The sequence below is a fragment of the Tinamus guttatus genome, unplaced genomic scaffold (genome assembly GCF_059628265.1).
Source record: "Tinamus guttatus ecotype Peru unplaced genomic scaffold, ASM5962826v1 Tinamus_guttatus_pri_ptg001207l, whole genome shotgun sequence".
NCBI classification, from domain to species: Eukaryota; Metazoa; Chordata; class Aves; order Tinamiformes; family Tinamidae; genus Tinamus; species Tinamus guttatus.
This window is the reverse complement of record NW_028289741.1, coordinates 54,664-66,959: the sequence shown is the minus strand read 5'-3', so window position 1 is coordinate 66,959 and position 12,296 is coordinate 54,664. Positions and strand designations below refer to the sequence as shown.

At 66.5% G+C, this 12,296-nt stretch overlaps 1 protein-coding gene across 1 annotated transcript in view; it reads right to left on the bottom strand.

Moving 5' to 3' along the window:
- Window positions 1-241: 241 nt before the first annotated feature.
- The window catches only part of LOC148590622 (ryanodine receptor 1-like), a gene marked incomplete at its 3' end in the record, with an annotated part of 39,429 nt that continues 27,374 nt past the window's right edge, over window positions 242-12,296 (bottom strand). The window contains exons 18-22 of the mRNA XM_088538818.1: window positions 9,394-9,635; window positions 7,001-7,193; window positions 3,902-4,127; window positions 2,033-2,137; window positions 242-345 (exon numbers count right to left, since the gene is read on the bottom strand). Coding sequence (XP_088394944.1) covers window positions 242-345; window positions 2,033-2,137; window positions 3,902-4,127; window positions 7,001-7,193; window positions 9,394-9,635 — 870 coding nt within the window. The remainder of the gene's footprint in view (window positions 346-2,032; window positions 2,138-3,901; window positions 4,128-7,000; window positions 7,194-9,393; window positions 9,636-12,296) is intronic.

The window sequence follows — 12,296 nt, the reverse complement described above, 5'->3', positions numbered from 1 at the left end:
CCATTCCCCATCCCGTTCCATTCCCCATCCCATTCCCATTCCCCATCCCACCCCCTTCCCCATCCCATCCCATTCCCCATCCCGTCCCATTCCCCATCCCATTCCCATTCCCATTCCCCATCCCCCTTCCCCATCCCATTCCCATTCCCCATCCCATCCCCATTCCCCATCCCATCCCCATTCCCCATCCCAGCCCCATTCCGCATCCCAGCCCCATTCCCCATTCCCGTTCCCTCCGCACTTGAGGGTCTCCCCGGACATCTGCAGGTTGTAGTTCCTCTCGGGCTCGGGCAGGCTGTGGAAGTCCAGCAGACAGGGGTGCAGCCGCTTGTTGTCATCGCGGACCTGGGGACCGGGGGACACCGGGGTCGGTCCCGGCCCGCCCGGACGCCGGGGCCCCCCAAGGACCCTGTTGCAGGGCAGGGGGTCGGTCCCGGCCCGCCCGGACGCCGGGGCCCCCCAGGACCCCATTCCGGGGCAGGGGGTCAGTCTGAGCCCTCCCGGACGCCTGGGCCCCCCATGGACCCCATTGCGGGGCAGGGGGTCGGTCCCAGCCCACCCGGACGCCTGGGCCCCCCGGGACCCCCTGGGGCTGCACAGAGAGTTGGTCTCAGCCCACCCGGACGCCTGGGCCCCCCGGGACCCCCAGGGCTGCACAGGGGATCAGTCCGAGCCCACCCGGACGCCTGGGCCCCCCTGGGCCCCCCAAGGACCCCGTTGCAGGGCAGGGGGTCGGTCTCAGCCCACCCGGACGCCTGGGCCCCCCAGGACCCCATTCCGGGGCAGGGGGTCAGTCCGAGCCCTCCCGGACACCTGGGCCCCCCAGATCCCCTGGGGCTGCACAAGGGGTTGTTCCCAGCCCACCCGGACGCCTGGGCCCCCCAAGGACCCTGTTGCAGGGCAGGGGGTCAGTCCCAGCCTACCCGGACGCCTGGGCCCCCCAGGCTCCCCGGAGCCCCCCAGGGCCGCACAGGGGGTCGGTCATAGCCCGCCCGGACACCGGGGCCCCCCATGGACCCCATTGCGGGGCAGGGGGTCAGTCCCAGCCTGCCCGGACGCCTGGGCCCCCCTGGAACCCCCAGGGCCGTGCAGAGGGTCGGTCATAGCCCACCCGGACGCCTGGGCCCCCCGGGGCTGCGCAGGGGGTCAGTCCGAGCCCGCTCGGATGCCTGGGCCCCCCAAGGACCCCGTTGCAGGGCAGGGGGTTGGTCCCAGCCCACCCGGACGCCTGGGCACCCCGGGACCCCCTGGGGCTGCACAGGGTGTCGGTCCCAGCCCGCCCAGACGCCGGGGCCCCCCATGGACCCCATTGCGGGGCAGGGGGTCGTTCCCAGCCCTCCCGGATGCCTGGGCCCCCCGGGACCCCCTGGGGCTGCACAAGGGGTCGTTCCCAGCCCGCCCGGACGCCGGGGCCCCCAGGGCTGCACAAGGGGTCGTTCCCAGCCCGCTCGGACGCCTGGGCCCCCCATGGACCCCATTCCGGGGCAGGGGGTCAGTCCGAGCCCTCCCGGACACCTGGGCCCCCCAGACCCCCTGGGGCTGCACAGGGGGTCGTTCCCAGCCCGCCCGGATGCCTGGGCCCCCCGGAGCCCCCCATTGCAGGGCAGGGGGTCAGTCCCAGCCTACCCGGACGCCTGGGCCCCCCAGGCTCCCCGGAGCCCCCCAGGGCCGCACAGGGGGTCGGTCATAGCCCACCCGGACGCCTGGGCCCCCCTGGAACCCCCAGGGCCGTGCAGAGGGTCGGTCATAGCCCACCCGGACGCCTGGGACCCCCGGGGCTGCACAGGGGGTCAGTCCGAGCCCGCTCGGACGCCTGGGCCCCCCAAGGACCCCGTTGCAGGGCAGGGGGTCAGTCCAGCCCTCCCGGACGCCGGGGCCCCCCATGGACCCCATCGCGGGGCAGGGGGTCGGTCCCAGCCCGCTCGGATGCCTGGGCCCCCCATGGACCCCATTCCAGGGCAGGGGGTTGGTCCCAGCCCACCCGGACGCCGGGCCCCCCCCTGGACCCCATTGCGGGGCCGGCGCCGCTCACCGGGCCGTAGGTCCAGCCCTGCTCGATGCGGGTCAGCGCCCACAGCTCGTGGATATTCTCCGCCAGCTTCTCCCGGATCCGCTCCAGGTGCGGCGGGAGGACGATCTGGAGCGGGGGGGACGGGCGGCCCTGAGCCCCCCAGGGCCACCCCCTGGGCCCCCCATCGCCCCCATGTCACCCCGATGTCACCCCCTTGGCCATGCACCCCACATCCAGCATCCCGCCCCATTCCAGCATCCCAGACCTCTTATCCCACTTGTCCCATGTGCACCCGCATCCCAGCATCCCAGATTGCTTGTCCTGAGCATCCCAACATCCCCAGCATCCCGGACCTCTTGTCCCACTTGGTCCATGTGCACCCGCATCCCAGCATCCCTCCCTCCCAGCATCCCAGACCTCTTGACGCATCTGTCCCATGTGCTCCCACATTCCAGCATCCCAACATCCCCAGTATCCCATCCCTGCCCCAGCATCCCAGACCTCTTGTCCCATGTGCACCCACATCCCAGCATCCCAACCCTCTCGCCCCCAGCATCCCAACATCCCCCAGCATCCCGGACCTCTTATCCCACTTGGTCCATGTGCACCCACATCCCAGCATCCCAACATCCCCAGCATCCCGTCTTGCTCCAGCATCCCGTCCCCCCACATCCCTCCCCATCCTCCATCCCGTTCCATCCCCACATCCCGTCCCTCCCCATCCTCCCGTCCCTCTCCCTCCTTCCTCCCGCTCCATCCTCCATCCCAGCATCCCATCCCGCTCCATCCTCCCTCCCTCTCCATCCTCCCATCCCATCCCATCCTCCTGTCCCTCCCCGTCCTCCCTCCTGCTCCATCCTCCCTCTCCATCCTCCCTCCCTCTCCATCCTCCCATCCCTCTCCATCCTCCCATCCTATCCCCACATCCCATCCCTCCCCATCCTCCCTCTCCATCCTCCATCCCACCCTCCATCCCTCTCCATCCTCCCGTCCTGCTCCATCCTCCATCCCTCCCCATCCCATCCCATCCCCTCCCATCCCATCCCTCCCATCCCATCCCCTCCCATCCCTCCCCTCCCATCCCTCCCCATCCCATCCCTCCCCTCCCCTCCCATCCCATCCCATCCCATCCCTCCCATCCCATCCCCTCCCCTCCCCTCACCTCCCATCCCATCCCCTCCCATCCCATCCCTCCCCACCCTCCCATCCTCCATCCCTCTCCATCCCATCCCATCCCATCCCATCCTCCCATCCCATCCCATCCCATCCCATCCCTCCCATCCCATCCCATCCCACCCTATCCCATCCCATCCCATCCCATCTCATCCCATCCCATCCCATCCCATCCCTCCCCATCCCCTCCCATCCCCTCCCATCCCATCCCATCCCATCCCATCCCATCCCATCCCTCCCCATCCCATCCCCTCCCATCCCTCCCATCCCATCCCATCCCCTCCCATCCCATCCCATCCCATCCCATCCCTCCCATCCCATCCCTCCCCATCCCATCCCATCCCATCCCATCCCATCCTATCCATCCCATCCCATCCCATCCCCATCCCTCCCATCCCATCCCATCCCTCCCATCCCATCCCTCCCCATCCCATCCCATCCCATCCCATCCCATCCCATCCCATCCCATCCTATCCCATCCCATCCCATCCCATCCCACCCCACCCATCCCATCCCCTCCCATCCCATCCCATCCCCTCCCCTCCCCTCCCATCCCATCCCATCCCTCCCATCCCATCCCTCCCCATCCCCTCCCATCCCATCCCTCCCCATCCCATCCCATCCCATCCCTCCCATCCCATCCCATCCCATCCCCTCCCATCCCATCCCACCCTATCCCATCCCATCCCACCCCATCCCCTCCATCCCCGCTCCCACCTGCGCGGTGTCCACGGGGCAGGGGGTGAACGCCGTGTGCGCCAGGGCCCTCGCGGGCCCCAGGAGGCAGCGGGCGCCGCCGCCGCCGCCGTCGTCGCCCCGATAGGCCTTGATGGGCTCCAGGCGCAGGCGCTCGCGGGGCAGCAGCGCCTCCGACACCGGCGCGTAGCCGGGGGGCGGCAGGAACTGGAACTCGCCGTGGCGGCCGCCGAGCAGGAACCGCAGCCTGGGGACACGGGGGTGACACCGTGGGGACAGGGACGGGGGGATCCCTGTGGAGCCCCAGGACCCCCATGGAGCCCCAGGACCCCTATGGAGCCCCGGGATCCCTACGGGGCGGCAGGAACTGGAACTCGCCGTGGCGGCCGCCGAGCAGGAACCGCAGCCTGGGGACGATGGTGGCACCGTGGGGACAGGGACGGGGACAGGGGTGACGGGGATGGGGATGGGGGGATCCCTATGGAGCCCCAGGATCCCTACGGGGCGGCAGGAACTGGAACTCGCCGTGGCGGCCGCCGAGCAGGAACCGCAGCCTGGGGACGATGGTGGCACCGTGGGGACGGGGACAGGGATGGGGGGATCCCTATGGAGCCCCGGGATCCTGCATGGAGACCCAGGATCCTGCATGGAGACCCAGGATCCCTATGGAGACCCAGGATCCCTATGGAGCCCCAGGATCCCTATGGACCCCCAGGATCCCTATGGAGCCCCAGGATCCCTATGGACCCCCAGGAACTCTATGGACCCCCAGGATCCCTATGGACCCCCAGGATCCCTATGGAGCCCCGGGATCCCCTATGGAGCCCCAGGATCCTGCATGGAGCCCTAGGATCCCTATGGAGCCCCGGGATCCCTATAGACCCCCGGGATCCTGCATGGAGACCCAGCATCCTGCATGGAGCCCCGGCATCCCTATGGAGCCCCAGGATCCCTATGGAGCCCCAGGACCCCTATGGACCCCCATGGACCCCTGGGATCCTGCATGGAGCCCTATGGACCCCCAGGATCCTGCAGGGAGACCCAGGACCCTGCATGGACCCCCGGGATCCCTATGGACCCCCAGCATCCTGCATGGAGACCCAGCATCCTGCATGGAGCCCTAGGATCCCTATGGACCCACAGGATCCCTATGGAGCCCCGGGATCCTGCATGGAGACCCAGGATCCTGCATGTAGCCCTAGGATCCCTATGGAGCCCCGGGATCCCTATGGAGCCCCGGCATCCCTATGGAGCCCCAGGATCCCTATGGACCCCCAGGACTCCTATGGACCCCCGGGATCCCTATAGACCCCCGGGATCCCTACGGGGCGGCAGGAACTGGAACTCGCCGTGGCGGCCCCTGAGCAGGAACCGCAGCCTGGGGACACGGGGGTGGCACCGTGGGGACGGGGGTGATGGGGGGGATCCCTGTGGAGCCCCGGGATCCCTATGGAGCCCCAGGACCCTGCATGGAGCCCCAGCATCCTGGATGGAGACCCAGCATCCTGCATGGAGCCCTAGGATCCCTATGGACCCCCAGGACTCCTATGGACCCCCAGCATCCTGTGTGGAGCCCCAGGATCCCTATGGAGCCCTGGGATCCTGCATGGAGCCCCAGGATCCTGCATGGAGCCCTGGGATCCCTATGGAGCCCTGGGATCCCTATGGAGCCCTATGGACCCCCAGGATCCTGCGTGGACCCCCAGCATCCTGCATGGAGCCCCGGGATCCCTATGGACCCCCGGGATCCCTATGGACCCCCAGGATCCCCATGTGCCCCCCAGCATCCCTACGAACCCCCAGCATCCCCATGGACCCCAACATCCCTATGGACCCCAACATCCCCATGTGCCCCCCATGTGCCCCTTCAGCATCCCCATAGACCCCCAACATCCCCATGTGCCCCTCCAGCATCCCTATGGACCCCCAGCATCCCTATGGACCCCCAACATCCCCATGTGCCCCTCCAGCATCCCTATGGACCCCCAGCATCCCTATGGACCCTCAGCATCCCCATGTGCCCCCCAGCATCCCCATGGACCCCAACATCCCCATGTGCCCCCCATGCGCCCCCATCATCCCTATGGACCCCCAGCATCCCCATGTGACCCCCAGCATCCCTATGGACCCCCAGCATCCCCATGGACCCCCAGCATCCCCATGTGCCCCCCAGCATCCCATGGACCCCAACATCCCCATGTGCCCCCCATGCGCCCCCATCATCCCTATGGACCCCCAGCATCCCCATGTGCCCCCCAGCATCCCTACGGACCCCCAGCATCCCTACGGACCCCCAGCATCCCCATGGACCCTCAGCATCCCTACAGCCCCCCATGTGTCCCCCAGCATCCCTATGGACCCCCAGCATCCCCATGTGCCCCCCAGCATCCCTACGGACCCCCAGCATCCCTATGGACCCCCAGTATCCCTATGGACCCCCAGCATCCCCATGTGTCCCCAGCATCCCTATGGACCCCCAGCATCCCCATGTGCCCCCCAGCATCCCTACGGACCCCCAGCATCCCTACGGACCCTCAACATCCCTATGGACCCTCAACATCCCCATGTGCCCCCCAGCATCCCTACGGACCCCCAGCATCCCTACGGACCCCCAGCATCCCTATGGACCCTCAACATCCCCATGTGCCCCCCAGCATCCCTACGGACCCCCAGCATCCCTATGGACCCCCAGCATCTGCATGTGCCCCCCAGCATCCCTATGGACCCCCAGCATCCCTACAGCCCCCCATGTGCCCCCCAGAACCCCTATGGACCCCCAGCATCCCCATGTGCCCCCCCAGCATCCTTACCGACCCCCAGCATCCCTATGGACCCCCAGCATCCCCATGTGCCCCCCAGCATCCCTACGGACCCCCAGCATCCCTATGGACCCCCAGCATCCCTATGGACCCCCAACATCCCCATGTGTCCCCCAGCATCCCTATGGACCCCCAGCATCCCCATGTGCCCCTCCAGCATCCCTCCGGACCCCCAGCATCCCCATGTGCCCCCCATGCACCCCCATCACCCCTACGGACCCCCAGCATCCCCATGGACCCCAACATCCCCATGTGCCCCCCATGCGCCCCCATCATCCCCATGGACCCCCCCGGGCCTCACTTGACGCCGGCGGAGAAGCTGACGACAGGGAAGAAGAGGGCGTCGAGGTTGAAGTTCTCGAACATGCCCTGCACGGGGCAGCCGTTGATGCGGAACGAGATGCTGGGGACGCCCAGGTCCAGGCAGCAGCTCACGACGTCGCCGGGCGCCAGCGCGTGCGGCTGCGGGGAGGCCACGGCGCGCGCCACGCCGCCTACGGGGACGGGGTGAGACGGGGTGTGCAAGGGGTGTGCAATGCACGAGGAGGGTGTGCGAGGGGTGTGCAATGCATGAGGGGGGTGTGCAATGCACGAGGGGGGTGTGCAATGCATGAGAGAGGTGTGCAATGCACGAGGAGGGTGTGTAATGCATGAGAGGGGTGTGCGAGGGGCATGTGCAATGCACGAGGGGTGTGCAATGCATGAGAGGGGTGTGTAATGCATGAGAGGGGTGTGCAATGCACGAGGGGGGTGTGCAATGCACGAGGAGGGTGTGCAATGCATGAGAGGGGTGTGCAATGCACAAGGGGGGATTTGCAATGCATGAGAGGGGTGTGCGAGGGGCATGTGCAATGCACGAGGGGTGTGCAAGGGCTGTGCGAGGGGTGTGCAATGCATGAGAGGGGTGTGCGAGGGGTGTGCAATGCACGAGGGGTGTGCGAGGGGCATGTGCAATGCACGAGGGGGGTGCAATGCATGAGAGAGGTGTGCAAGGGGTGTGCAATGCACGAGGGGTGTGCAATGCACGAGAGGGGTGTGCAATGCACGAGGAGGGTGTGCAATGCATGAGAGGGGTGTGCAATGCACGAGGGGGGCGTGCAATGCATGAGAGAGGTGTGCAATGCACGAGGGGTGTGCAATGCATGAGAGAGGTGTGCAATGCACGAGGAGGGTGTGTAATGCATGAGAGGGGTGTGCGAGGGGCATGTGCAATGCACGAGGGGTGTGCAATGCATGAGGGGTGTGCAATGCACGAGAGGGGTGTGTAATGCATGAGGGGTGTGCAATGCATGAGGGGTGTGCAATGCACAAGGGGGGTGTGCAATGCATGAGGGGGGTGTGCAATGCACGAGGGGGGTGTGTAATGCACGAGGGGGGTGTGCAAGGCGTGTGCAAGGCGTGCACGAGGGGATGCGCACGATGCACGAGAAGGCCGTGCAAGGCGCGTGCAAGGCGCGTGCAAGGCGTGCACGAGGGGATGCGCACGATGCACAAGGACCATGCAAGGCGCATGCAAGGTGCATGCACGATGCACGAGGGGGGCGTGCAAGGCGTGTGCAAGGCGTGCACGAGGGGATGCGCACGATGCACAAGGACCGTGCAAGGGGGGGCGTGCAAGGCGCGTGCAAGGTGTGCACGAGGGGATGTGCACAATGCACAAGGACCGTGCAAGGGGGGGCGTGCAAGGCGCGTGCACGATGTACGAGGGGCGCGTGCAAGGCGCGTGCAAGGCGTGCACGAGGGGCTGTGCACAATGTACAAGGACCATGCAAGGCGCGTGCAAGGCGCATGCACGATGCACGAGGGGGGCGTGCAAGGTGTGTGCAAGGCGTGCACGAGGGGATGTGCACAATGCACAAGGACCATGCAAGGCGCGTGCAAGGCGCGTGCAAGGTGTGCACGATGCACAAGTGGGGCGTGCAAGGCGCGTGCAAGGCGCGTGCAAGGCGTGCACGAGGGGATGTGCACAATGCACAAGGACCATGCAAGGCGCGTGCAAGGCGTGCATAGGGGGTGTGCACGATGCACAAGGACCATGCAAGGGGGGGCGTGCAAGGCGCGTGCAAGGCGCGTGCAAGGCGTGCACGAGGGAATGTGCACAATGCACAAGGACCGTGCAAGGCGCGTGCAAGGCGCGTGCAAGGGGTGCATGGGGGTGTGCACGATGCACAAGGGGGGCGTGCAAGGCGCGTGCAAGGCGTGCACGAGGGGATGTGCACGATGCACAAGGACCGTGCAAGGCGCGTGCAAGGCACGTGCAAGGCGCGTGCATGAGGGGATGTGCACGATGCACAAGGACCGTGCAAGGCGCGTGCAAGGCGCGTGCAAGGCGCGTGCAAGGCGTGCACGAGGGGATGCGCACGATGCACAAGGACCGTGCAAGGTGCGTGCAAGGTGCATGCAAGGCGTGCACGAGGGGATGTGCACAATGCACAAGGACCATGTAAGGCGCGTGCATGATGCACGAGAGGGGCGTGCAAGGCGCATGCAAGGCGTGCACGAGGGGATGTGCACAATGCACAAGGACTGTGCAAGGCGCGTGCAAGGCGCATGCACAATGCACGAGGGGGGCGTGCAAGGCGCGTGCAAGGGGAGTGCAAGGTGCGTGCAAGGCGCGTGCAAGGTGTGCACGAGGGGATGTGCACAATGCACGAGGGGGGCGTGCAAGGCGCGTGCAAGGCGCGCCCCGCTCACCCGTCCACAGGTGCAGCCCGTCGAACGCGAAGGAGCAGAGGTCGTCGCCGGCGCCGTTGCCCCCCCAGGCCTCCCCGCCGCCCGGGTAGGGGCTGTAGCCGTCGCTCATGGCCCAGCCCACGCGCAGGTGGGCGGCCTGCGGCGTCACGAAGGGCTCGGCGTGGTCCACCACCACCTCCAGGTACCACCGCTTGTACTGCGTGGAGCCCTCGTGCGTGCCCAGGAAGATGTTGGGGCGCACGCTGCGGGGACGGGGGGACCATCAGCACCCCCATATCCTTGTATCCCATTGCAATAGCCCAGGAGAACCCCAGGAACCGCTCAGGAGCAGCCAAGGGAGGCCAGAACCAGCCCAGGTGCCTCCAGGAGGACCCCAAGAGCCACCAGGAATGACCCAGGTTATCCCGGGACTCCCTAGGGACATCCCAGGGTGCTTCAAGCCCCAGGAGCACCCAAGAGCACCCAAGGGAGCCCAGAACCATCTCAGATGCCTCCAGGAGGACCCCAAGAGCTACCAGGAGCCCCAGGAATGACCCAGGTCATCCCAGGACTCCCTAAGAACATCCCAGGGTGCTCCAAGCACCCAAGGGTCCCCCAGGACCAGCCCAGGTTCCTCCAGGAGCCCGTGCTCCACCAGCACCTCCAGGTACCACCTCTTGTACTGCGTGGAGCCCTCGTGCGTGCCCAGGAAGATGTTGGGGCGCACGCTGCGGGGACATGGGAGCGATCAGCACCCCCATATCCCATGTGTCCTTGTATCCCATTGGAATAATCCAGGAGAACCCCAGGAACCGCTCAGGAGCACCCAAGGGAGGCCAGAACCAGCCAAGGTGCCTCCAGGAGGACCCCAAGAGCCACCAGGACCCCCAGAACCATCTCAGATGCCTCCAGGAGGACCCCAAGAGCCACCAGGAGACCCAAAACCATCTCAGATGCCTCCAGGAGGACCCCAAGAGCCACCAGGAGACCCAGAACCATCTCAGATGCCTCCAGGAGGACCCCAAGAGCCACCAGGAATGACCCAGGTCATCCCAGGATTCCCTAGGGATATCTCGGGATGCTCCAAGCCCCCAGGAGCCCCCAAGAGCACCCAAGGGATCCCACAACCATCTCAGATGCCTCCAGGAGGACCCCAAGAGCTACCAGGACCCCCAGGAATGACCCAGGTCATCCCGGGACTCCCTAAGAACATCCCAGGGTGCTCCAAGCACCCAAGGGTCCCCCAGGACACCCCAGAAGCAGCCCAGGTTCCTCCAGGAGCCCGAGCTCCACCACCACCTCCAGGTACCACCTCTTGTACTGCGTGGAGCCCTCGTGCGTGCCCAGGAAGATGTTGGGGCGCACGCTGCGGGGACATGGGAGCGATCAGCACCCCTGTATCCCATGTGTCCTTGTATCCCATTGGAATAATCCAGGAGAACCCCAGGAACCAGCCCAGGTGCCTCCAGGAGACCCCAAGAGCCACCAGGAGACCCAGAACCATCTCAGGTGCCTCCAGGAGGACCCCAAGAGCCACCAGGAGCCCTAGAACCATCTCAGATGCCTCCAGGAGGACCCCAAGAGCCACCAGGAGCCCTAGAACCATCTCAGATGCCTCCAGGAGGACCCCAAGGGCCACCAGGAATGACCCAGGTCATCCTGGGACTCCCTAGGGACATCTCGGGGTGCTCCAAGCCCCCAGGAGCCCCCAAGAGCACCCAAGGGATCCCACAACCAGCCCAGATGCCTCCAGGAGGACCCCAAGAGCCACCAGGAGGCCCAGGAATGACCCAGGCCATCCCAGGACTCCCTAAGAACATCCCAGGGTGCTCCAAGCACCCAAGGGTCCCCCAGGACACCCCAGAAGCAGCCCAGGTTCCTCCAGGAGCCCGTGCTCCACCAGCACCTCCAGGTACCACCTCTTGTACTGCGTGGAGCCCTCGTGCGTGCCCAGGAAGATGTTGGGGCGCACGCTGCGGGGACGGGGGGACCATCAGCACCCCTGTATCCCATGTGTCCTTGTATCCCGTTGGAATAGTCCGGGAGAACCCCAGGAACCAGCCCAGGTGCCTCCAGGAGGACCCCAAGACCACCAGGAGACCCAGAACCATCTCAGATGCCTCCAGGAGGACCTCAAGAGCCACCAGGAATGACCCAGGTCATCCTGGGACTCCCTAGGGACATCTCGGGGTGCTCCAAGCCCCCAGGAGCCCCCAAGAGCACCCAAGGGATCCCAGAACCATCTCAGATGCCTCCAGGAGGACCCCAGGAGCCACTAGGAGCCCCGCGAATGACCCAGGCCATCCCGGGACTCCCTAAGAACATCCCAGGGTGCTCCAAGCACCCAAGGGTCCCCCAGGACACCCCAGAAGCAGCCCAGGTGCCTCCAGGAGCCCCCAAGAGCCACCAGGAGCCCTAGAACCATCTCAGATGCCTCCAGGAGGACCCCAAGAGCCACCAGGAATGACCCAGGTCATCCTGGGACTCCCTAGGGACATCTCGGGGTGCTCCAAGCCCCCAGGACACCCCAAGAGCACCCAAGGGATCCCACAACCAGCCCAGGTGCCTCCAGGAGCACCCAAAGAGCCACCAGGACCCCCAGGAATGACCCAGGTCATCCCGGGACTCCCTAAGAACATCCCAGGGTGCTCCAAGCACCCAAGGGTCCCCCAGGACACCCCAGAAGCAGCCCAGGTTCCTCCAGGAGCCCGTGCTCCACCAGCACCTCCAGGTACCACCTCTTGTACTGCGTGGAGCCCTCGTGCGTGCCCAGGAAGATGTTGGGGCGCACGCTGTGGGGACGGGGGGACCATCAGCACCCCTGTATCCCATGTGTCCTTGTATCCCGTTGGAATAGTCCGGGAGAACCCCAGGAACCGCTCAGGAGCACCCAAGGGAGGCCAGAACCTGCCCAGGTGCCTCCA